The following is a 27,226-nucleotide window of genomic DNA, read 5'->3' as shown; positions in this document are numbered from 1 at the left end:
CCGTTCTACTCTAATAAAGTAGAACGGCTAGTGGCTAGTGAAGGGGGAGAGGGGGCTTGGGTGGCCGTGGGGGGGGGGGGGTAGTTGTCCAGCCGCCATGGGAGAGACCTGTCAAAGTGGGAAAGTCTGGATGAAGTCCAGGGCCAAATTTCTGTCCCAGTCCATCCCTGCATTGTAGTGATTTGACATGTAAAATTGCATGCCAAATCAGTGGCTATTGTCGGTGTTCTGTTGAGAAGTGCCCCCTATCGAATAGTGCCTGCGCATGCGCAGGACGGAGCCACACTCCAGCTAAGTTGTCGATTAGCTGGAGTGACGTGAACAGGGTGCAAGCGCACAACGTAGGAGGTATCTCTCGTGGAAGATTCCATTTCACGGGCACAATTAAAACCTATACAAACAGTGGGGGAAGACTGTAGTTCTCACATTGTGCCTCGCTGTTGCAGGGCGGCTATACAGTGTGCTGATGGTCCGGTTTCCCCGCTGTTTGTATAGGTTTAAATTGTGGCTGTGAAATGGTATCTCCTATTGAGAGATACCTCCTACGATGTGTGCATGCGCCATGGTTGTCAGCCCAGCTGATCGGCAAATCAGCAGTTGTGCTATGACGTACGGCGCATGCGCCGTTCGTCCTGGGCACTTCTCGATGGGGAGCACTTCTCGACAGAACAATGGCATCGTTCGAACTGGTGCGACGCCGGACCGATCCCCAAAAGTCGTTTCTGTACTACTTTTGGCGACTTTGGAGTGTGATTTCAATAGACATCTGTGCAGGAACCCGCATAGATGTCTCTGAAATCGCCCCTGAAGTCGGGACTGACGTGTGGGAATGAAATGGTGCAAGTTCAGCCGAACTCACACCATTTCACTCCTGCTACCAGTCGATTTCTCCCAAATATGCTCCTGTATTGTCACCGTCTGACATAAGCGTCTGAAGGAGTTTACAAGTGGCTCATTCAACATGCATTGCACATGCACGGTCCACCGTTGTCACCATCAGCAACCCTCTCAATGAAAACTGTCTGCATGTAAACAGGAAGTGACTGGAAAATGCAGGACTGAAATGCAACAAAAAAAAAAACAGGTTTGTTTAAAGGGAAATAAGACAATTGTTCTTGATAGAGTGCTCAAACAATGTTTAATGATATAAAGTTGCAGCCATTTGCCGATAGGACAAGTCAGTAAAAGCAGACATGCGTGGAGCTGAGCAGCGTGGGACACACTACACTGACACACTCCTCTTTCCTGTAACTCGCGCGCTGATTGGCTGGGAGAACAAGCGTCTTCCTCGGCTCGTGCACGCGCGCTCATCTGACCGGAAGTGGCGGGAGTGCGCCGGCTCGGTAGGTGTGAATAGCACATGCGCGTTCTGGTGAGGTCCGGACAATCCCGGGGAGTTGAATAGTAGTGATCACCCGGGGGAGAGGAGGGAGTTAGCTGGTATTATGGAGTGAAACGTACCACTGTGAAAGGAGGCTTGAAGCTTTCTGTATAGGGAACTGAGCCCCGCAGGTGTGTCAGTGGTGTGGCTTGGGAAATAACCAGTTTGTTTTTATTTTTCTTGTGATTCATGTTCTTGCTGCTGGTATTCTGTGAGTGGAATGGGGGCAGGGAGATTTGTGCAATGTTTGTAGTGATAAGGGGTGTTTCCAGCTTCATGCATTGTTTTCTGATCATACATAGTTAACAAACTTTCTAATTGGCAGATTACTGAATGCGGCAAAGCCACCCATGTGACATATGGCCAACGCGGAGGTGACTGTCCCCATGGGGGACGTTGTGGTGATTCCTAGCGATTGTACGGAAGGCGAGGACCCTGAAGACACCAAGACGCAGGTTATCCTGCAGCTGCAATCTATTCCCCATGGGTAAGTGTGTGCAAAGGAAACTTTTTGTTTTTCCGCAGCATTAGGCCTCTTGCACACGGACGTAATAATTTACTGATGTATAAACTCAGGATCTTGTTGACCGAATGAGCAAGACTTAGGATGAGCTCCGGCATGTTCGCATAGAACACGTGCAGAGCCCGCCAGGATGTGTGCACGGCGCTGCGCTAATAGCTAGGGGGACATTTCACGATCCCTGCAGCCGAACATCGGGACAATGTCTCCCTGGCTGTGATTGGCACAGCGCCATGCTCACTTCCTGGTGGGCTCTGCACTTATATCTATGCGAACATGCCGGAGCTCATCCTTGATCAAGACCTTGCGCATACACATGTAAAGGCGTATGTGTATACGTGCAGAACATTCTTCTACCTCTTCTAATTGCCACTGTTATGTATGTGCGTATGCCTGTAAAGGACTGCACTCTAACAAGGTTTTCATTTTAGGCCTCTTGCAAACTTTTTTATTTTGTTTTTTGATTAACCCAAAATTGCATGAATTCTGGGAGTGATTGTTTGAAATAGTGCCTGTACCCTAAAACCTAGGGTTGCCATCTCATCCCTTTAAACCCAAAGGAATATTGTGGAGGTTCTATGGCTGATTAAGGTGGTACTTTAACTCAGTGCCTTACCTGCATTAAATTCTCCTCAGAACCTGTGAAATGAAAGGAGTTGTAAACCCTTGTGTTTTTTTTTTTTTTTTTTAACCTTGATGCATCCTATGCATTAACCACTTGCTGCTGGCCTTTCGACTTTGTACAGCCGCAGTGTGGATCCCAATTGCCGGGAGTCTGTCTATATATGGCCACTGGGGGGCGCGCGCGTGCCCGCCGCATCACTGAGATGCCGATGCGCGTGCCGGCCGGGATGTCCGCCAGGCACCCGCGATCGGCGGTTACACAGACAAGGACGTGGATCTGTGTGTGTAAACGCACAGATCCACACCCTATCAGGGAGAGAGAGGAGACCGATGCTGTGTTCCTTGTACATAGGGACACAGATCAGTCACCTCCCTCAGTCAGTCCCCTTCCCCCACAGTTAGAAACACTATGCGGGGTACACGTTTAACCCCTTCCTCGCCCCCTAGTGTTAACCCCTTCCCTGCCAGTCACATTTATACAGTAATTAGTGCATATTTATAGCACTGATCGCAGTATAAATGTGAATGGTGCCAAAAATGTGTCCGCCATAATGTCGCAGTCCCAATAAAAATCAGATCGTCGCCATTACTAGTAAAAAATAATAATTCTGTCCCCTATTTTGTAGGCGCTATAACTTTTGCGCAAACCAGTGGCTTATTGCGTTTTCTTTTTTTTTTTTTTTTTAAATGTGTAGAAGAATACGTATCGGCCTAGACTGAGAAAAAAAATTGGGCTATTTATTATAGCAACAAGTAAAAAATATTGATTTTTTTTCAAAATTGTCGCTTTTTTTTTTTTTTTTTTTTGTTTATAGCGCAAAAAATAAAAACCGCAGAGGTGATCAAATACCACCAAAAGAAAGCTCTATTTGTGGGGAAAAAAGGACGTCAATTTTGTTTGGTAGCCACGTCGCACGACTGCGCAATTGTCGGTTAAAGCGACGCAGTGCCGGAAGCTGAAATGTCACCTGGGCAGGAGGGAGGTATATGTGCCCATTAAGCAAGTGGTTAAGGTGAAACAACTTCTGTCAGTCACCAGCCCCATTTTTTTTTTTTATATACTTTTTTGAGCCGTGGAATTCACTCGGTGGTGACGTGCTCTCCCTCTTTCCACGGGGTCCCAGCTCTTGATTGGATAGATTGATAGCAGCGCAGCCATTGGCTACCACTGCTGTCAATCAAATCCAGTGACGCGGGCCAAGTCATACGTTGGGCAGCTATGGACGCCAAAATAATTACTCTGGAGCGCGCCCGTAAAGTAAACCCTCCCCCCCCCCCACCCCGGGAGAGTGCTTCTCCTAGGGGGGGTTTCTAATGTGGGGAGGAGCCGCGAGGGCTGCCGAGGGACTGCAGAAGTCGCGGCTTGGGGCCACTCTGCAAAACGAGCGGCACAGTGGAGGTATGTATAACATGTTTGTAAAGCTTTGTTTTAAAAAAATATATAAATAACAATCGCTTTAATATCTGTTCGGGTCTAAAGGGATGAGGTGGCAACCCTACCTAAAACTGAAGGGGAGTGCTTTAAATGTTATACCATTCATACACAAGGAAAAATGCACCTAAAGAGCTACCAAGTCAAAAACAATATGAAATTATTGGACATAAAAGACCAATATTGTATCAATCTGACACAGGGAAACCCCCCCCCCCCCCAACACACTGAAGCCTGAAAATACATTTTTTTTATAAATGCAGCCGATTGTATTATGCCTATACACAAATGTGTGTAAGTTTGCACTGTGTATTGATCAGTAAAAAAAAAAAGATCCGTAACTCAGATTTTTGTATTTTTGCATGTATACTCGCAAATGCCATGCTTTCTACTTGTGTGTGCCTACAGCCCATATTCACGTGCGTGTGGGTGTTTTTTTTCTCTACCAGTAATGTCTGATGCACATACAGCAGTACAGTGTGCAAGAGGCTGTAAAGAGAAGCTCTAGTCTCCCCCTAAACATTAGGTCAGCTGATTCAAATACTGTAGCTGCTGACTTTAACATAAAAAACACTTACCTGCAGGGGTCAAGTCCTGGGGAAAAAAGTGTGGGAACTCCCACCCAAGATCCACTCCCCCAACAAAAAATAAATAAAAAATTAATACGCTCATATGCATAATTACTAAACCGCAAGTTCTTTCTAAATCCCGCGATAACTCGTGGCAGACCTCTGCAATGTCTCCTGGGAACAATGACAAAAGCTCCCAGGAGACATTGCGGCATCGAGGAAGTGACGGATTACCCGCACACTACCCGATGAATCCAGATACAGGAAGCGGCCAGTAACAAAGGATTACTAAGGTTCGCCTGCCCCTGACAGTGACTCGAGCTGGGCAACGCCGCTTAGTGAAGGATTGGCTCGGGCGGCTCGACTTCTCTCGGCTGCTCTAGTCCTGCAAAGGGAACTGAGTTTCTGCTGTGAAAAAAGTGCAGGAACTCCGTTCCCACGCATTCCCGCAGGACTTGAGCCCTGCTTACCTGTCAAGGGATCCAGTGATGTCAGATCCCGAGCTGGTTCTTCAATCGGCTGCGGGTCCAGGTGTTGGCATCTGCACTAAGGGAAGCCTTCAGGCTTCACAGCTGGTTTCCTACTGAGCATGCGCAATTCACGCTACGCTTTGTAAATGGTCCTGCCGTTTTCTGGGGCCCGTGAAAGGCTGCAGGGGGAAGTAGGGTCTGGATATACTCGTAGAGCACTGTAGCGATGTTACCCAGAAGTGGGAGGATGTAATTGTAAAAAACAGATTTTGTGACCAAGGTTTACAACCACTTTAATGAAGAGGAGACATGCTTTTACTTGCCTGTCCAGTGACCTGTGCACACGCATCTCACTGTAGAAATTTGGAGCTCCCATGCATGTGCAGAAGTGACGTCGCCCCTGTCTGGCCAATGAAAGCAGCCAGCGATCGGGACCTGGAAACCGGTTGCCCAAATATGTCAGTGGCTGGTGGGGAGCACAGGGACACTGGATCCAAGATGTGTACAGTTTCTCTTTAAGAGGAGCTCCTTTGCTTATTTCTAGGAAACCCTGCATTGTTTTTCAAAAAGCCTGCCTCCAGCTTAGACCTAGTGTTTCCTCTGGCTAGGTGGAGACACTGCAGAGGAAACGGGCAGAATCTGCTCTCGGGTGCATGCTGAATATGTTTAGTAGCAGTCCTCTGATATATTTTACCTGTAGATTGGCCAGTGAGGGAAGTTGCAGCGATCTGCTTTCTTGCCATCAGCTATTTTTCTAGCATTGGGTACTTCATGCTTTAAGTGGTTTAAAGCCTTAAGGGTTTTTCACCTTAATGCATTAAGATAAAAAAAACCTTCTATGCTGCAGCTCAGGTCAGAGCATTTGGCAAGGAGAACCATGAGCAAAATGGTAATGACATCGCCATGTCTCCTGAGAGTTTATTTATTTTGTATTTATTACTATTTATTTGGGAAGCGCGCATATACCACCGGTCGGTGGTGCCAAAGCGCTTTGTGACAAAATAGCCCGGATGTTCTGGCGTGGGGAGCATAATTAAAAGAGAAGGGAGAAGAAAAGAAAGGAAAAAAAAAAGAAATCGGCGAAGAAAAATTGGCCTAGGATTGAAATGCTTGGCAGAATAGAGAGTAACAGCCAGAGGTAGCAGTGCATGTGATTTGTAACACTGCAGATATACAGTTATGAGATTATGGGCACAGGCATGCCTGGTTGCCCTTACATATATTAAAGTGCTCTGTTTTCTCAGGAGAAATTCAAGGTGCACTTTTGAGGGTGATGCTTAGGCACAATATTTCTGAATGTTACCTATGACATGGCAAATCTTTACTTTTTTTTTTTTTTTTAAGGTTCAGGCCTACTTTAAAGGAGATATGGGAACATGACTCCTTGCCTTCTGTGCATTTTGAACTATTGACATGTACTATGTATGCAATTCAGTAGCTGCATGATTCTGGCTAAAATGAAAATCACAATATTTTTTTGCTTGGTATAAAGATCACGATTCTCGCAGTGTAACATCTTTCACATTATACAAAAAAATTGGGCTAACATTACTGTTTTGTTTTTAATGGGGGGGGGAGGAACTGCATTCTGCTCACACAATTTGTAATAACATCTTTGCCATTTTGAAGCTTCCCTCCAACCATTTTGCATATTTTATGTATACTGTGAGTCTGTACTTGCCAAATATGCTGCAGAAATCTCCCTCCACTCAGTCTGGCTGCAACTTTGGGCAGCTGAAGCTGCTGTCTGTTCACTTCCTGGATTTACACACACGGAGGCACACCACCAGCTCTTATGACTCGCCCCCTCCCTTTCTGGCAAATGCTCACGGGAGTTAGAGAGCGAGCGCTGTGCATGATGTCATAAGCCTAGGCTAATGGTCAGGCAAAAAAGAGGGAGTGGGCTGTATAAGGTATTTACTGGCAGAATTTTTTTTTTACTATCCAAAGTTAAAACAACAAGGGCAGAGGATTTAATAAATGGAAAGCTAAAAAAAATGATTGAAGGTCTGCTGTAACAACTTACAGACTGGAACATTTTCCCCCTTAATAATGACCAGGCCATTTTTTTGTGATTCCACACTGCGTCACTTTAACAGACCAAAATTGACTCCCCCTTTTCCCCACAAATAGAGCTTTCTTTTAGTGGTATATGATCATCTCTTCTGTTTTTATTTTTTGCGCTATAAACGAAAAAAAAGCGCAAACAAAAAAATTTGTAAGAAAAAAAATGTTATGCTTTGTGCTAGAATAAATATGTATGATCTACATGTTTTTTGGTAAAAAAAATACATTTTTAGCGGGACTGCAGTGGACAGAACTGCAGCACAAATTTCATTTTTGGTGAGATATTTTCAATAAAAGCAGGCTCTGCAGCTGCATACTTGACAGTTAATTATGAAACCACTCCCATTAGACCCAATCAGAACAGAGGCACAGACAGATTTCTTCAGAATAACAAAAGGTACGAATCTGCAATAAAGGCTGTTATAATCCTTGCAATTAGAGTTGTCCCAATACCACTTTTTTAGGACCGAGTACAAGTACCGATACTTTTTTTTTTTTCATGTACTCGCCGATACCGATTACCGATACTTTTTAATGTCGTGTGACAGTTTTCAAATTTAAGAATACCCCTTACATTGGTGGTAAGATTGTATATAATGTATAATTAGAAGCAATCAGGTGTTATATAGTGTATGATTAGAAGAAATCAGAATTGTATAGTGTAAAGTTATAATAAAGTACAATGAGATGTTCACAGCCAGCATTGGCTTTGCCATTCCCTCTATGGTAAAACTATTCCCCAGGCAGGCCTGGCACTACACAGTGATTGGTAGGCCTGTAGGAGATAGTAGGAGGAGCAGGGGGGGATGCCCGTATGTGGAGAGCAGTCGTTTCTCCTGGGGTCATGTACTCTCTCCCCCCATACACACACACACACACACACACAGCATAAAGTGAAGGAAGGGTGTAGAGGGTGAGTGCCCACCACGGTGCCCCGCACACACACTTATCCAGTGACACGCTCTCACCGCAGCCACATAAACAGGAAGATGATCCTCGTCCCCGTGATGTCAGCAGTGGGCGGTCCGCACTCACCTTTCACCCCTGGGAGCCGTACGGCATGGGTTTGCGGGACTTGGTGTTCCCAGGATCGTCTTCCCCTGTGGAGGAGTGAGCGGGGTCCGGGGGTGTGCCAGTGATGGAGTTGGGATGCTGGGCGGTGTGGAGGCGCTGTGCCTGGAACTGGAGGACTTGTATGGCTGCTGTAGTGACTCCAGCCAAGGTGACCCAAGGGGTGATGTGTGTCTGGTATCCTCTCCCCGGCTCCATGGATGAGGAGGAGGCTGTGTATGAGCGCTCAGAGCCGCCTGTCCTGGAGCTGTCAGTGCTCTCCGCTCTCTTGTCAATAAAGAAGTATCGGACAGGGCATTGGCAGCATTTGCGCGAGTACAAGTACTTGCGCAAATGTTCTGTTTTGGTCATGATACTGATATTAGTATTGGTATCGGGACAACTCTACTTGCATTGTACATTGATTACCCAGAGGGCAATTTTTGTTTATTTTTTTTTCTCAACAACCTTTTATAAACATTACAAATATTTCATATCAATCTATGGATTGCATAACAATTTCATTATTTCATTTTAAAAAAACTTTTCGTATGTCTATTTATTGGATTAGGGGGACAGGCCTACCAGATGCCTAAAAACAGGAACTTAACATCCCACAAGCTCGGCTTCTATTGGAACTCTCGTACTCAAAAAAGAGGAAGATGAGATAAACATCTAAAACGTAAAGAATAGTTGAGTAACCTAAACCATCCAGACAGTCTTTGTACGGAATATTTACCTTGGTTGTGTTATACTAGGTTTTAATTAATGATTTATGGGTTCTGTTTCGACCCTCCTCCCATATTCACAGCATATTGAATGTCTGATTCTAAAGCATCTGTACATGCATATCTATTCCCTCAGGAATCTTTGGGTGGATTCTGGATGGAGGGTGGTTCTTATAAGCATCTACATTGGAGGGGACTCCCACTGATTCTGGATCATTTGGGGTACCTTTATTTACCTCCAATGCTCCCCCCCCTCCTCTTTCATCTTCAGTAGCTGAATACCCTTTGTAGTGGAAAAGTTGAACCAATTTGTTACAACCTAGTATCGCCCAACCACTGTAAAGATTCCATACGAAGACGGTCTAGTTCCTGACTGCATGGTTTAGGTTACTCAACTATTCCTTATGTTTTGGGTGTTTTTCTCATCTTCTTCCTATGGTCACATAATGTCCCACAAACTCGGCTTCTATTGGAACTCTTGTTCTCAATTGACTCGTCAAGGTCCTGTTTTTAAGCATCTGGTAGGCCTGTCCCCCTAATCCAGTGTTTCTCAATTCCAGTCCTCAGGCCCCCCCAACAGGTCAGGTTTTCAGGATTTCCATTATTTTGCACTGGTGATTTGATCAGTTTCACTGCCTTAGTAATCACCACAGCCTTTTCATCTGAGGGAAATCCTGAAAACCTGACCTGTTGGGGGGGCCTGAGGACTGGAATTGAGAAACACTGCCCTAATCCAATATATAGACATGTATAAAAAAAATTATGTAATTCATATAGTTATATGAAATATTTGTCATGTTTATAAATGTTTTTTTTTCTCTCTAGTATATATGTAGCACTCTTAAGACTCCTGAGGAAGCTTTTCTGGGCGAAAAATTTAGCACTAAAGCAGGGTTTGACAAATTTGCTTGGAATCTAGGAGCCAGCTAAAAAAGTTAGGAGCCAAAAAATGCACCCTGTCCCGACGAGCTTGCGCGCAGAAGCGAACACATACGTGAGCAGTGCCCGCATATGTAAACGGTGTTCAAACCACACATGTGAGGTATCGCCGCGATTGGTAAAGCGAGAGCATTAATTCTAGCCCTAGATCTCCTCTGTAACTCAAAACATACAACCTGTAGATTTTTTTTAAACGTTGCCTATGAAGATTTTAAAGGGTAAAAGTTTGTCGGCATTCCACGAGCGGACGCAATTTTGAAGCGTGACATGTGTATGAATTTACTCGGCGTAACATTATCTTTCATAATATAAAAAAAAATGGGGATAACTTTACTGTTGTCTTATTTTTTTATTAAAAAAAGTGTAATTTTTTCCCAAAAAAGTGTGCTTGTAAGACCGCTGCGCAAATACGGCGTGGCAAAGTATTGCAACGATCGCCATTTTATTCTCTAGGGTGTTAGGATAAAAAAATATATATAATGTTTGGGGGTTCTAATTAGAGGGAAGAAGATGGCAGTGAAAATAGTGAAAAATTACATTAGAATTGCTGTTTAACTTGTAATACTTAACTTGTAATACCAACGGCCACCACCAGATGGCGCCAGCTTACACATCTGGTGGTAATAACTTGTAATACCAACGGCTCACCACCAGATGGCGCCCCCTTCCAAGCCAAGTCACCAGGACCCTATTTCTAGTCGCCATGGCGACTGGGATTTGTCAAGCCCTGCGCTAAAGTAGCTGCATGAACCGAATGTTCATGTGATAACTTTTTGTAACTTTTTTAAAATGTTGTTATGAAATAAAAATTACATTAAAATTTTTGCCTTGTGATCAGCTGTGTCGTTTTATTATAAAAAATTTTTTTTTTTGCCACCCTTGTCTTTTTAAAATTGTTAAATTGGGAGACGGTGCCTGTTTTGGTGCTTCACTGCCCAATTACCTAATTGGTTCCTTTCCATACTTGTTTGGGGGGTTAATCACTCAAAGTAATGCCTGGTACACATGATTGGACGAATAATCGTCAGATTTTTTATTTTATTTTTTTAAGTTCGTCTCGTATCAAAAATGACGAGTTTACTAAAGTTATGATTCTTGTACAACAGAATAACATTTTGGAAATTATGTAATGTATTTGTGTTGTATTTGTGTTGTATTTTCGAAACAACAACTATACTGATTAAACAAATATTGTATGAGTCGGCAGGGTGGATTTGACGGGTGATCTGTCTATCAAAGTGCCCAGACATGGGGGAGGGTCTATATATGACGACGCGCGGCAGGGAACAAACAGCTATTCAAATGAAAGCTGTTCTGTTCCCCGAGCGCCGAACAACTAGACGGCGGCGGGACACCTACACAAAGCTGCATTTGGGGGGAGACACAGGGCTGCATTTTAGGGGACACATGGCTGCATTTAAAAAAAAAAAATTTTTGGTAATCGGTATCGGCGAGTACATGAGAAAAAGTATCGGTACTTGTACTCGGTCCTAAAAAAGTGGTATCGGGATATCCCTACTAATCAGAGTATCGTACTATCACTTCTTAACCACTTAAGCCCCGGACCAAAATGCTGCCTAAAGACCCAAGGGGTTTTTACAGTTCGGGACTGTGTCGCTTTAACAGACAATTGCGCGGTCGTGCAACGTGGCTTCCAAACAAAATTGGCGTCTTTTTTTCCCCCACAAATAGAGCTTTCTTTTGGTGGTATTTGATCACCTCTGCGGTTTTTATTTTTTGCGCTATAAACAAAAATAGAGCGACAATTTTGAAAAAAATGCAATATTTTTTACTTTTTGCTATAATAAATATCCCCCAAAAACATATATAAATTTTTTTTTTTCCCTCAGTTTAGGCCGATACGTATTCTTCTACCTATTTTTGGTAAAAAAAATCGCAATAATCGTTTATCGGTTGGTTTGCGCAAAATTTATAGTGTTTACAAAATAGGGGATAGTTTTTTTTGCATTTTTATATATATATTTTTTTTTTTTTACTACTAATGGCGGCGATCAGCGATTTTTTTTTTTTTTTTTTTCGTGACTGCGACATTATGGCAGACACTTCGGACAATTTTGACACATTTTTGGGACAATTGTCATTTTCACAGCAAAAAATGCATTTAAATTGCATTCTTTATTGTGAAAATGACAGTTGCAGTTTGGGAGTTAAACACAGGGGGCGCTGTAACATTTAGGGATCACTGTGTGTGTGTTTACTAGTGTAGGGGGGTGTGGCTGTAGGAATGACGTCATCGATCGTGTCTTCCCTATAAATAGGAAGACGCGATCGATGCGCCGACACAGTGAAGCACGGGGAAGCCGTGTTTACACACGGCTCTCCCCGTTCTTCAGCTCCGGGGAGCGATCGCGACGGAGCGGCTATAAGCAAATAGCCGCGCCGTCGTCCCGGATCGCTCCTGAAGCCACGGGGACCGCCGCATGTACCGGGGGGGGGGCCCGATCGGACCCACGTCAAGCAGGGCACGTATATATACGTTGATGTGCCTGCCTGTGCCATTCTGCTGACGTATATGTACATGAGGCGGTCCTTAAGCAGTATTTTTTGTAGAATTTGTGTGTATGAGGGCCCTAATGAAGTTATTGAGTCACAATGAAAGACAAGCGTTTTCAGAATTGGAGGCCAGCAAGCTCAGCCTGTGTGTTTTTCCCATTAAAGTATCGTCATTGATTCTCCTATTTTATCTGTTTGCCTATTATATATCTATGGCTCTAACAGTATGATGTTCTGGCCATACAGAATGTACGAGGAGATGTCGGATACCAATGCAGCTGTTGTTTCTCTTGAGACTCACTCTCTAAAGATGGGCGATACCTTAGGTTAGTGAACAAACTTTTTCTGTACTTCCCTTTTGAGAATTTCTGTTTTCCTGCTGTTAATAAATGAACTCCCTTCACTTGTAGATGGAGGTACAGTGGAACTGGGTGAGGACATTGACATTGCATATCCGATCACCTGTGGGGACAGCAAGGCTGTTTTACTGTGGAAGAAATTTGTTTGTCCTGGAATCAATGTCAAATGTGTCAAGGTAATTGGATAAGGACTTAATTTTTTTATGGTACCTTTTGTGTATAAAACACGCAGTACTTACATGTTTTATTCACCTGCCACTGTCTCACTGCAGTTTCATGAACAGATGATTAGTCCAAAACACTTTGTACATTTGGCTGGAAAATCAACTCTGAAAGATTGGAAGCGAGCCATCCGCCTGGAGGGAGTCATGCTAAGGTGGGCACCTCCGAACTTTCCTTTGCAAAATGGCACAGTGGGCTGCATCATTGTCCTTTGCAACCAATAAATTCTAAAGTAAGAGAAAACTTATGGTTGCAATGAATGGCCAACATTCAGTATATATATATTTGCCGCCTTGAATTACATTTCTAAAGAGAAATTCTGGGGCAACCTTTTGCTAACCCTGAAGATGCTAGTTGCCTGGCTGTTATTAGCTTCACTGATCGTGTGTGTGTGTGTGTGTGTGTGTGTGTGTGTGTGTGTGTCAGGGCTGTGGAGTCGGTAGATAAATGTTTTGACTCCTCAGTTTTATGTACTTCCGACTCCCCGACTCCGACTCCTCTGTATTAATATGCGAATGTATTTTATACATTCCTTGAGGGAAAGAAACGCAACCTACCACAGGACTACTGACTGGGAAGCCAACAGTCTACTGTATTGCACAGTTTAAGCAAAAGACAAACACAATGAAAACAATCAAGTGGCTGGATAGTAGCAGCAGGCATAAACATCAGGAACAGGATCTTTACCAGTTCAAAAATACAAACCACATTATTTGGTTGTTTTAGAACAAAAAAAAGCTTATCTATAATGAACCAAAAACAAAATCTGTAAAACCTAGAAATGGTTTATATTAATCTTGAAATGTAGTTATAGGCTTAGCAAATGCAAATCAATTCAATGTAAAGTTCTAAAGGAAGAGAATTGCCTCTGCCAGATCCTCTTTCATAGAGGCTCTTAAAGCGGGAGTTCACCCATTTATAAAAAAAAAATGTTTCTCCCCTTAGATTCCTGCTCGTTCGGTCTAGGGGAATCGGCTATTTGTATTAAAATATGAGCAGTACTTACCCGTTTTCGAGATGCATCTTCTTCCGTCGCTTCCGGGTATGGGTCTTCGGGAGCGGGCGTTCCTTCTTGATTGACAGTCTTCCGAGAGGCTTCCGACGGTCGCATCCATCGCGTCACTCGTAGCCGAAAGAAGCCGAACGTCGGTGCGGCTCTATACTGCGCCTGCGCACCGACGTTCGGCTTCTTTCGGAAAATCGTGACGCGATGGATGCGACCGTCGGAAGCCTCTCGGAAGACTGTCAATCAAGAAGGAACGCCCATTCCCGCAGCCCATACCCGGAAGCGACGGAGAGGATGCATCTCGTAAACGGGTAAGTACTGCACATATTTTAAAACAAATAGCCGATTCCCCTAGAGAAAACAAGCAGGAATCTAAGGGGAAAAAGTGCCCTCTAAGGGTGAACCTCCGCTTTAAGTCAGACTTTATTATTTTTAGGGCTGAAAATAATCTTTCCACACTGACTTGGGTGGGTGGCATTGCAGTAACTATTCTGGCCACATCACTAACGATCTCTGGATAAACAAGGATGGCTTCTTCAACAGTAAGTTTTGATGAGCGATCATACTTTTCAACTTCTTTTAGTGCTTTATAAAACTCCTGTTGGAATTTTTTTATTTGGACACTTACTGGTTCTCTAACATGCGTTCCCTGTAAAAGCAGAACACAACACTATGGAAAGTATAAGTATTGCAGCTCCTAATTGTGCGTTGCGTGCCATATAGTGAAGCACATGAAAAGCATGCTTCTTCACGGTCACTTAACGTGTTCGTTTTGCGGTTACGTGAGGCACTGCATGCATTGGTCTTTATTCTTACAGTAGAGAAGTCATTAATTATAACTTTTTGTGAATTGGGACATTTAAACTTGCTTTTTTTTTTTATTCCAATCTAAATTTAGTAGGAGTCGGAGCATTGTTTGCCGACTCCGACTCCAGGTACCCAAAATTTCCTCCGACTCCACAGCCCTGGTGTGTGTGTGTGTCTGTCATTTGCATTCTTGTTCCAAGACAGTGATAGTAATTTTAGAACAGATGGCCAATGCCAGCATTTTTCAGAAGGATAGGCAGCATTCATGGCTTCTAAGTTTGCTTTAAATGATCCCCCCACCAAACACAAAGGTCTTGGAAACCTGATGTTTGCCATACAAACTTTTTTTTCAAAAGTGTTGTATGCATTGCCTTTTTTTATACCAGCAGAGTTCATTATGTTTCTGTAAGAAATGTATGCATCGCACAGGAAGTGCCAATGTACTTTTTATCACAAAGACCTGTGACATTTATCAATATTCTCTTTTCTGCAGAAAAATGATGGATTCAGGGCAGATTGACTTTTATCAGCATGATAAACTTTGCACAAACACTTGCCGAAGTACAAAGTTTGACCTTCTGATCAGCAGTGCTCGTGCTCCTGTCCCAGGACAAACCAGTGTGGTACAGACCCCAACTTCAGAAGGTATGGATTTATTTTTTCACTTAAATATTTGAAATGGTTTTAAAGGACCTTATTGTTTCTGATGGCCTTCTTAATTACAATAAGGCAGGTTTGTGGAACTCTTTCTGAAATTACAGAGATGGCTGCCTTGCTTTGATGAGCCATATGCAGTACGAACATGCACCCACCATATATCCCGTTCCTTTAACACTTGTTTAGTAATCATGTACAGTGACCTCCTCTCCTCCAAACAATAGTCTTAACTGCAGGGTTAAAGTGGGCAAAAAACCTTGAAAAAATTCCCATGGAGTAATTTGGAACTTGCCAAGCAGGTGTCCTGCTACACTCCGAAAACTTTGGGGAAGATGAACCCAGCTGGTTCTGCGCCAGTGTTAATTCTGACGTCAAATTTCTATTCAGTTTTAGTCAGTCTTGACAAAAATGCCATTTTAGTTTTATTTTAGTCATCTGAATTGTTTGTTATATTTTAGTCTACTAAAATCTCCAGTACTTTAAAGGGGTTGTAAAGGTACAATTTATTTTTTTTCTCCCTAAAGGGCTTCCTTAACCTTAGCACAGTCATCCTTAAAGTGGAGGTTCACCCTATAACAAGTTTCTAGCACTACATCCTGACCTTTATTTATTTTTTTGCCGTAGATATCGTTTAGCCGTGGAATTCACCGCGGCTTCCGGGTAGGGAATCCCGCGGGAGTGGGCGTTCCTATTGTCATGCCAATTGATTGACATGCTAAACGACGACGCACACAGCGCGTCACGACTTCCCGAAAGAAGCTCGGCTCTATTCGGCGCCGGTGCGCAGGCGCCGAATAGAGCCGAGCCGACCAGAGCTTCCTTCGGGAAGTCGTGACGCGCTGTGTGCGCCGTCGTTTAGCATGTCAATCAATTGGCATGACAATAGGAATGCCCACTCCCGCGGGATTCCCTACCAGGAAGCCGCGGTGAATTCCACGGCTAAACGATATCTACGGCAAAAAAATAAAGGTCAGTGTCATTTTATATGCAGCACGGTGCTGGATGTAGTGTTAGAAATTTTTTTATAGGGTGAACCTCCACTTTAACTTGCCTCATCCTTCGATTTTGCTTTTAAATGTCCTTATTTCTTCTGAGAAATCCTCACTTCCTGTTCTTCTGTAATGCGAGGCTTTCTCCCTGGTGTGAAGTGTCGCGCTTGCCCCCTCCCTTGGACTACAGGAGAGTCAGGACGCTCTCTACGTTGCATATAGAGAAAGGAGCTGTGTGTTAGGGGGCGTTCTGACTCCTGTATTCCAGGGGAGGGGGCGAGCATGACACTCCACACCAGGGAGAAAGCCTTGCATTACTGTGTGGAGTTATAGACAGAAGAACAGGAAGTGAGGATTTCTCAGAAGAAATAAGGGCATTTAAAAGCAAAATCTAAGGATGAGGTAAGTGAAGGAGGACTGCACTAAGGTAAAGGAAGCCCTTTAGGAAAAAATGCTCTGGAGCATACACATGACCGTTTTTACGACCAATTTGAAAATGGCATTTTTCTCGTCATGAAAAAAACGGTTGTGTGTACGCGGCATTAGAGACCTATAACATTGTTTTGTTCTCTAGTTCCACAAGAGTCGCTCTTGTACCCACTAGCATGCTCTTGCAAGCATCAGTATTGTTATCGGAATCAGTTTATTCAAGTGCACTACCAGTCATAATTATTATTATTTTTTTTTCCCTTGCTAGGTAGTCTTTCTTCTGTTACTTTGTCTGAGGAGACCATTGAGGATGGCAGCACAGAGTGGAGTTCTGGACTTACTGCCACACTGCAAGTAAATAGAGATGACCAAAGCAGGAAAGATGGAGAAGAGATATCGGGTAAGGCAAGACAGAAACCATACAGCCATCCAGTACTTGGCCCAGGAGCTCTATGTTTTAGAATAAAGCCCAGAGCTTCTGCCACCAAAACAAATTGGCATTTGTGTGTGCACTGGTGTTCCGAAGGGCCCTTTCACACGGACGCCCCCACCCCTTTTTTTTGGGGGGGGGGGGTGAAATGCGGATTTGACATCCGTGTTTACATCCGCGAATGTCAGTTTTTCATCTTTCTATTGATTTTTTTTTTCTTCAGTTTCTCATCCGTTGTTTTTTTTTTTCATCTGATCTCCCATGAGACTTTGCTCTTCCCCAGCAATGCATTGTTTCACATGCTGCTTTGTAGTATATTTGGGTAAACAGATGTCAGCGGATTGGATGTAATCCAATCATCCGCTGACATTTGTTTTAAGTCCGTTACGTTTGTTATACTAAAGGCAAAAATAGGGTTTTCCTTCATCATAAACGGAGCATAGTGGAGATGGATGTTCATTCGCTGACATCCGCTATCCCATAGGGTACATGCATGTCCATTTTTCATCTGAAAACAGATGAATGAAAAACGGTCATGGAATGTCTGTGTGAAAGGGCCCTTACTGATCACCTATGCCAATCTTCAGACTGTCGCTCATCTCTAGACCTCCACTAAACTTGGCATGCTAAATGAAACTGATCATTACTTGGGTTTAAAAATAACAATATAGCAGAGGTTTAGGATCCTTGTATCTGAAGTATCCAGGGTTAGGGTTTGTTCAACATGTATTTAAGTGCATTCACTTGCCTTAAAGCCAAATGCCAGGAATTGCAGCACTTAAAAAAATATTCTGGTTTATAAGTGGGTTAAAGTAAAGTTCCACCCAAAAGTTGAACTTCTGCTCATTTGTGTGTCCCCCCCCCCCCCCTTCTGGTGCCACAATTGGCGCCTTTCCGGAGGGAGGGGGGGACAGGATACCTGTCTTTGGTATCCTTTTCCCACTTCTGGTAGCCACAGCTGTGGATATTAATGTCACGGCTCCTCTTCCCCCTGTCCTTGGGCCAGTAGGAATGAGGAGCGGAGCTTCGCACATGCTCAGTAGGGTTTCTGGCGTGAAGCCATAAGGCTACACTGCCAGGTTCCCTTGCCCGCTATGGTGGCGAGAACAACCGGTCAGCTGATGGAAACATCAGCTGTGGTGCTGACATCTCTGGACTCCAGGACAGGTAGGTGTCCTATTAAACGCCAGCAGCTGCAGGATGTGTAGCTGCTGGTTTTTAACTTTTGCAGTGCCGGGCGGACCTCCGCTTTTTAGCCCAAAAAAAGTGTATGCCACCTTTTTGTGAACTTATCTTTTATTTACATTTCTACTAAGCAGCAAAGTGCAGCTATACTCGCATAACACAAAGCCTCCTGTGATTGGACAAAAGGAGCCAGACAGAGTGTCTGCAAAGAACAAATTATGGAACACTGGAAGTCCAGAGTGTGGCGTGCTAGAAGTATAGCTACGCAGTGCCGAACCGCAAAAAATGGCCAGGTCCTTTACCTGCATAAAGGTCCGGGTCTTAAGTGGTTAAGTGCCTTTTGAGCTGCTTCAAGCTACTTTTTGTTCTGCTGTTGAAATATATTGGGAGCAAAAAAATTTGGAGACAATGCTGAAAGTTTGTATGTAAGTATTTAACATTCAGTGTAGAGCCCCTTAGATGCTAGGATCTGGAGGGAAATGGAAAAGGAGGTATTTCAGTGCAGTGGGTAGAGGAAACCCTAACTAATTTGAGCAATTTATCCTCCAAGTTTATGGTAAAAGCACTTTCTCTCTGTAGCTTAGTTCATCCTGTCTTCTTTCCCACCATAGAACAATATTCGTGTTTTTTATTACAAATTGGAAGGCTCCTTTGTCACTGTTGGGAGGGGGCGTAGGATCAGCTGCTCCCTCTGTCGCCTGTTTTGCCTTTGCTGTAAAATGTAAGGATAAACTGGTCAACAGTGCCTGCAACCACAAAGGTCAACAAGGACTTGTGTTAAAGGTCATTCACAAATTGTTAAGGATATGTTAATGCTAGAATGTCCATGCCCTGGTAACCGTTATTCTTTAAGTTGTACCATGCAAGAGTGACTAAAAGCTGCAGCTGTACTTGGAGACAAGAGCAACAAATCAGAAGGATCTACAGTGCTGCTTTAATGTGTGTTTTGTATTTTTTTTCCTTTTAGAAGAGACTTTGCTCTTCTGGAAGGGAATATCGGATGTGGGACTCATGGATGAAGTGATCAGCAAGGTCCAGAATGAAATTGAAGATCTCTTGAGTGGTGTCGAGCAACGAAGTGACCAAACACCTTTGCAGACCTCAGGTTATTTCTCTTATTTTGGTTGAGTAAAGTGATAAATCTTCAGTAGTTAAGCACTTTCAGCAGCTGATTTTATCACTTCTAAAATAAAATTATTTATTAAATCCATTGATGCTGAGTGGGTCAGAACAGGCATGGATCACAGATGTAGCAATGGTGTTTTGTTTTTGCTATTTTTCTTACATTTTTTTTCTATTGAAAAAATATAATCCACCATATATTGTAACAGAAATATTCAGTAACATATGGTTAAGGGTGGCATATCAAACGGATGATGATATATCCCCTACATTATACACACTGCATAACTTTGCCCCTTCATCCAAAGTGGGGGCACTCTTAAAGCGGGGGTTCACCCTAAAAGAAAAATCTTTGTCTACCATGCCATCCAGCATACTAGCGTCAGCTACAGTATGCCTTTATTTTAATTTTTTTCGCTGTACTCAGTTTAATCCATTAGTTTAGTTTCAGACTCCCGCGGGCGTAGGGAGTAGGCATTCCTATGAAGAGGGGAACATGATTGACGGCCGGCTATGGCGCCTCACGCTTCACGAAAATAGCCGAATTAGGACTTGGCTCTTCACGGCGCCTGCGCAGTCAGCTCCTAGTCTGTGCGCAGGCGCCGTGAAGAGCTGAGTCCTACTACGGCTATTTTCGGAACGTGTGACGCGCCATAGCCGGCCGTCAATCATGTTCCCCCTCTTCATAGGAACGCCTTTCCCCGTGGGAGTCTGAAACGAAACTAATGGATTAAACTTTAAGTACAGCGCAAAAAAATAAAAGAAAGGCATATACTGTAGCTGATGCTGGATGGCATGGTAGAAAGTTGTTTTTTAGGGTGAACCTCCGCTTTAATGCAGGAGGTGTTAATGGCCAGATCACCAGGTGAAAACGGAGATAAGTATTACAGAAAACAAATGCAGCCACCACATCTAAAGACTGGTAAGCTGCAATATATTAAACTTTCGATTTAATACTGCTTTAAGAGCAGCTCTGACAATACCTTTCATTGACTGGAGCACAAAGTATTGTTGGATTAATAAAGTTGGTAGAAAAATATTTTAGTTTCTCCTGAGGTAGTATCTCTCCCCCCCAGGAAGTAATTTTCTCGCTCCAAGCTCCCAGATCAGCATGCTGTTTTGCTGTACAGGCCTTCTTTTGTAATTGGCTATATATCATTTTTATTAGATCAGAAAAAAAATCTTTAGATATCATTAGATCATACAATCTAATGATTAAACAATAGCAGAGTTCACACATGCCAAATAACAGGTACTACAGATCTGTCATGAGTTCATCCACAAAATATACCATGTATGGACAAAAAAAATATAGGCAAGGAGTTGTACTTGCATTTTCATCAGAACAAGGACATACAAGACATACAGGGGGCAACCCCCTTCTATGTTCCTATAGACCAAAACATCTCTAGAGCAATAGTCTATCCATTATCAGATCCACTAGAGCAGTGATGGCGAACCTTGGCACCCCAGATGTTTTAGGACTACATTTCCCATGATGCTTATGTACTCTGCAGTACATTTAAGCATCATGGGAAATGTAGTTCCAAAACATCTGGGGTGCCAAGGTTTGCCATCACTGCACTAGAGACTGACCTGGAGTAGCCAGCCAACTTCCTCTTATTTTCTCATATATCAACATCAGGGTAACTCACATAAATATCGGCTCAAGCGACATCTGTGGTGTAGGAGAATTCTGCAAGGTCCAATGGAGCAATTATGGCCTACGTGCCTGGAATAAGGCCCTAAACACTGCTTCTTTAACCACTTAAGACCCGGACCAAAATGCAGGTAAAAGACCAGGCCCCTTTTTGCGATTCGGCACTGCGTCGCTTTAACTGACAATTGCGCGGTCGTGCGACGTAGCTCCCAAACAAAATTGACATCCTTTTTTCCCCACAAATAGAGCTTTCTTTTGGTGGTATTTGATCACCTCTGCGGTTTTTTTATTTTTTTGCGCTATAAACAAAAATAAAGTGACAATTTTGAAAAAAAATTCAATATTTTTTACTTTTTGCTATAATAAATATCCCCCCAAAAAAAAAATTATATATATATATATATATATATATATATATATATATATATATATATATATATATATATATATATATATATATATATATATATATATATATATAAAATTTTCCTCAGTTTTGGCCGTACAGGTACGTGATTGTGCCCAGCGGTGCCATTCTGCCGACGTATATTCCAATGCCTCTTTCCATTGTTCTTCAGGAATTTAACCCACTTAAATGCTAAGCTAGGGAACCTGAAGGGCTTATAGAGTGCACTGCTGGAAGGAAATAAAAAACACATTTTTGATTTACTTTTATTTTTTGTCTTGCATTTCCTCCTAGTGTAATGTTCCTGCTCTGTTAGTAAATTATACAGTCTCCCCTTTCATTAGAACTTCACCCTACCTCTCTCACCACCTACCTAACCGGTTATAATACTTGACCCAACCTAAAACTTTCTCCTGGAGTTGGGCTTCAATCGAAGGTCTAACATATTTTACTTTTTTTATTTTGTAGATGTCACAGTACTCAGTAACATTTCTCACACGTTTGGTCTCATGGATACAGTGAAAAAAGTTCTGGAACAAAAAAGGAGTCAAACAGACCAGAACGAACAGTATCAATATACACTGGCAGGTGAGGTAAAAGTTCTGTCAACTGCATATCATTTAGAGGCTTCTTGTGTTTGTGTATTTTTTTTTTTATCTTTTATTTTACCTTGATTTGTTAGATGCGAGTCCTAACCCCCTTAGAGCCACAGAGATACACCTTCATTATCCACTTGAGCGCTGGAAGGTTTTACCTTGTTCAAGAGGAAGTAAACTTCCATCTTTGCATTTTGCCTATAGGTAAGCCTATAAATGGTGTAAATATTGCCTAAACGAGCACAGTTTGGGAGATATTTACTGTACATGCAGCCAGTGACATCACTGGCACATGTACTCTGAAAGAACGGCCACCTGTGCCGTGACTAGCAGCGCACGTATGCGTGGGAGTGATGTAATCCTCGGCTCTGGCCAGTCACAAGCTGGAATCCGCGAAAGAGAATGTTTGGACAGCCACACTCCAGGAAAGAATTCCTTAAATAGCCTTTATTTGTAAAATTGGATAAACTACATGCCACAGCAAGAAAGAATCGGGACACAGTTGATGCGTTTCGCACTAACACTTGGTGCTTACTCATAGCTAACACTCTAAAAAATGTATTTGAAATAAATACTATCACATAGTGGTCACATCATCACAAAACAACAAATAGTAAGTTGTATCCCTTTTTTTTAAGAGATGGTTCATTTTAATCCAATTATATGTTTGCATAACAATAAGGTTCATGCTCACACTTCGTGGGATATTACTTTAATATAGAGATTTTCCCATACACACCTGCGTGCGCGCGCACACACACACGCACACACAAAATATTCCATCACTTTAGGTAATTGGAGGTGAGTGTCCACAACGGTGTGACCACTATGTGATAGCCAAAAAATGTATTTGAAATAAATACTATGAGTAAGCACTAAGTATTAGTGCGAAACGCGTCAGCTGTGTGTCCTGATTTTATTTATTTTTTCTTGCTGTGGTATGTAGCGTTTTATAAAATTTTACAAATAAAGGCTATTTAATGAATTCTTTCCTGGAGTGCGGCTGTCCAAACATTCTCTTTGCTATATGCATTGCCAGCACCTGTGGTCTCTAGGAGGAGACTGATTACTTAAGCATATTCATCTGGAGCGGTTGCCTTCCTTTTCCGGAATCCACGAACCCGGAAACAAGACGGGTGAAGATGGAAGCCGTCTCCAGCAATGCCATTGCTGGAAGGCTTTCTTTTCAGGTAAGTTTCACATAATGTGCTAGCATGCGATGCATACTACCACAATATACCATTGCAGGTAAGGGAAGAAAAAAAAAACATCCAGCGATTTACAACCGCTTTCATGGACGGGCCATATTTTATTTTTTTTACTATTTAGCACTGTGCTAATTTAACTAGCAATTGTGCAGTCATGTAACGCTATATCCCAACTAAACTTATATAATTTTTTCACACAATTTAGAGCTTTGTTTTAATATTTGCGATTATAAGCGAAAAAGGCCATAAATTTAGGAAAACATATTTTTTTTTTTTTTTACTTTCTGCTATAAAACGTATCCAATAAAAAAAAAAAAATAGTATTTCTTCGTAAATTTGGGCCAAAATGTATTGTGCTACATGCCTTTGGTAAACAAATCTGCCACTGAACTCTCCAGTGACACCTAATATACAGTGATGAATACTATACACGTTCACTGTACTAATGACACTGGCTGGGAAGGGGTTAACATCTAGTGTGATCAAGGGGTTAAATGTGTGCTGATTTTACTAAAGAAACAGATTGTTCCCTCTGTACAGTTTAACACAGGGCTCTGTGCTGTGATTGGACACAGCCAATCATTGGCTCCCAGCCCTGAATCATTGGCCGGGACTTGCTGATGGACTTTGGCTGTGTACTACCACAGCAGGAACTGGCAGGGGGGACACTCATGCGCACACCCTAACCCAAGAAGTGGGCAACATACCAGTATGTCACTTTGCCTGCAGGGGCTGCTGGTCCACAGTAAATTGCCAATCTAGCAAGTAGTTGTGCTACACACAAAATGAGCTGAAGTGTACTTCTCATAGAAATTGGATCCCGTCAAGACTTAAAATGATGGCAGAAGGTGCAAAAAAAACATTGGCTGGAGGAACTGCCACACTGATGTACCACTTGGCTATTGTGCAGTTAAATGTCTAAGCAATGGGTCATGTGACCACCGCTGTAGGTGAATTTGAAGAGTGGTCGTCTTCTGTTCACAAGAATCACATGACACTGAACCTCTGTTTTGGCCAGCATCACGGAAACTCTTCTATTCTAGCAGAACCTTTGCTGTTAAAATGAATGCCAACGTGAGACAAGCCCAACTAATACCAAAGCATGTATTGTTTAGGTTGGCACTTTTTCTACACAGTGATTCAGGGACTTTGCAGGTGCTGAAAGGATTTCAAAGTTCTTTTTAAGCCCTGTCGACACTCTGCCAACATTCTGCCTGTGTGTATGTTGGTCTGTCTGACAGAAGCCGGCCGTTCGGAAACCAGCAGCTGATCGACTCTGGATTTTTATTTTTTGGTGCTATACAGTGGGTTGCACAAAAAACTAGTGTGTACCTGACTTAAGATCATGTAAATGTAGGCTACGGTAATCTTGCAGGATAATATTTTTAAGGACCTAATTTTGGAGTCCAGTGAAAAGTCCATTCACTGAACATTTGCCTGACATAAAAAAGTGCCTTTATACTAAAGTCCAATCAGCGAAAAAATAAATGGTAATTATTTTTATTTTTTTGGGAGTTCAGAATGTGTCAAGTTTTAAGCCTACATGCTGAGAGAAAATCTGTTGCTTCCCCCCCATCGATCAAAGGATGAAAATCTGCAGACTTAAGTGTTCCTAAACCCAGGACCCTCCATTCACTATATCTGGTCTTCCACAGTACACAACATGGAAATTTTATTTAAGTAAATATTAACGGCTAAATACCTTTCTCCTCAGCAGTATATAGCAGTCTTGTGCCATCTATCAGTGTCTGGGTAAAGCTTGTAGGAGGAGTTTTAATTCTTTGGCTATGCTATGAGGCTGCATGACCACTGGCCCTCTGTCTGGACAGTGCTGATTGGCCCTGTGCTGATCACATGCACCCTCCCAAAAAAAAAAAAAAATCTCTAGCAATACACCCAAAAACTGAGCGTGTGGGGACAGTAAGAGGATCAGAGAAGACGGGATCTAACAGCCTTTTAACACAATGCAGAGGGTTCCACAGTGAGTGTAAGGAGCATGATTTACTGCATATGCAGACTGATTTTACATTTGTGGATTCAGTGATCTTTGATCAATTGGTTCTTGGTATTGCAGGCGGTGGGGGACAGATGCAGCATCGGATTGATGCTGCTGCCACCTAGTTATTTAATTTTTTTTTTTTTTTTTAATATTCATACTCCTTTTAATGCCACAAATGATGGCATTGTGTAACTAAAACAGGATGGTTCCACAACTTTAAAACGTGTGTGTGTTGGGGGTTATTTTCCAGACATTCATTAGAATGGAAGTGGCTTGGATACGCTATGAAACATCTTCAACATTAAAAACCAGCCCAGTTGAAAGTTACTATCGACAACTACTAGCTATACCATCATCTGCATAAATGAGAGCCTTCATGGACACACAATTTTTGTTTTAAGAGGACTTTGCACTGTAGTGTGTTTTCTAATTTAAAAAGTTCTGTTCATTTTTCAACAGATCTTGAACGGCAGCTGGAAGAGCAAAGGAAACAGGATGGAAACCACTCTCCTATTCTTCAGAATGTTGTGTTAATGCCAGTGAACACCCCAAAACCACCAAAGAGGCCACGACTTCAGCGTCCAGCTTCTGCTGGCACTTTAAACACTTCCCAGCCTCAGTACACTGTATTGTCTCCCCTTACCTTGGCACCCGTTGGACAGCAGTTCTCTATAGGTGGCTTGCGTTATGCTACAGTGTTGGGCAAGACTGGAGAGGGGGATGCCCTTACTGTATTAACAGCAGAAATGCAGGAATCCGGAGCATTAAGTGGGGTCATGAGCCCTATGGAGCTTGTTGCAATGGATTCAGGACTTGAGCAGGATGGAGTTGGTGAAGAGGGACAAACAATCATTCAGATAGATCCAGCACCAGACCCGGAGGGTGGATCCAAAGTGATGGAGCTTGGTGATGGAAAGGTGTTGGGAGTGGGCCACCATGATGGAATGCATAATGTGGAAATTGTGGTCCTAGAAGAAGACTAATCGGAAAAGATGAAGTAGAGACTATAGCGTTAAAGTTATTAAAACGAAACATTAATTTATTACAGTTATTAGGCCATTTTATTTTTGGAGGTATGTAGATTCGGTGATTTAAAAAAAGTTAGTTTTGAAGTGGAGCCTTCATCTGCTCCAAAATGGACCTTACCTGATATATATTTCTTGCAGCCTTTGTGTTTGTGTTGTACATAGAGTGTAAAAGACTAAAATGTTGAAAACTAATTTTTTTATTAAAATACATATATTACTATAACCTGTTTTGTAATTCTAAACCTTTACGCAAAGCTGTAAAACTGATGTTGAAATGGTTTTAAAATGTCTAAGTCTTTTTTTAATTTTTTTAATGGGCTATTTTGCATTTTCATACGGTTTAAAAATGTGTAATTCCTCTTGAAGGTGTACAGGATTTACAGCTTGCATTATAATGCTACTTCTGTTGAAGAAAATGTATGTCCTGATCAGTTACATATATTACCAGTAGGGATGCAACGATGCCCCCTTATTTGAATTTTTCTTTCGCTCTCCTACAAGTACCGATACTTAGAGTACGTGCTTGACCCAATGTACTGCAAAGAATTGCATGCGATCTTGAATATTAATGTGGTGCTATTTCTCGCACCAGTGTGGGAACCCAGGCTTGCTATTGTGGTTTTTGAGCCTAAGCTCACATAAGAGCGGTGCAGGAAACCTCCCTGCGTGACCCCCAGCGGTTTGAGCCATCCACTGGTAAACCCCCCCCCCCCCCCATCCTGCTCTACCAGGTTGCTGCTATTCCCCTGCTGTCAGACACCAAAAAGTCGCTTCACCGGTCTGGGGATTTTAAATCCCCCACACACACCTTTCTCTCTCCTTTTGAAGT

At 42.6% G+C, this 27,226-nt stretch overlaps 1 protein-coding gene across 4 annotated transcripts; it reads left to right on the top strand.

Annotated features, from left to right (window-relative positions):
• The first annotated feature begins 1,250 nt into the window (after positions 1–1,250).
• GMEB1 (glucocorticoid modulatory element binding protein 1) lies at positions 1,251–26,620 on the top strand. Of its 4 annotated transcripts, none has more exons than XM_040337960.1 (10): positions 1,251–1,343; positions 1,707–1,868; positions 12,520–12,620; positions 12,705–12,829; positions 12,926–13,029; positions 15,182–15,333; positions 17,032–17,163; positions 19,346–19,483; positions 22,035–22,154; positions 25,829–26,620. In XM_040337960.1, the coding sequence occupies exons 2-10, from the start codon at positions 1,741–1,743 to the stop codon at positions 26,350–26,352; spliced, it is 1,524 nt and encodes a 507-aa protein (XP_040193894.1). In that variant the 5' UTR covers positions 1,251–1,343; positions 1,707–1,740; the 3' UTR covers positions 26,353–26,620. The 4 variants fall into 4 exon arrangements, with proteins under 4 accessions (XP_040193894.1, XP_040193895.1, XP_040193893.1 ...); XM_040337961.1 differs by lacking the exon at positions 1,251–1,343 and adding an exon at positions 1,354–1,372; XM_040337959.1 differs by lacking the exon at positions 1,251–1,343 and adding an exon at positions 1,393–1,512.
• Positions 26,621–27,226: the final 606 nt, after the last annotated feature.

The sequence above is a fragment of the Rana temporaria genome, chromosome 2 (assembly GCF_905171775.1).
Source record: "Rana temporaria chromosome 2, aRanTem1.1, whole genome shotgun sequence".
Classification (NCBI taxonomy): Eukaryota; Metazoa; Chordata; class Amphibia; order Anura; family Ranidae; genus Rana; species Rana temporaria.
The sequence above is the reverse complement of the archived record's forward strand: the minus strand, read 5'-3'. Positions and strand labels throughout refer to the sequence as shown.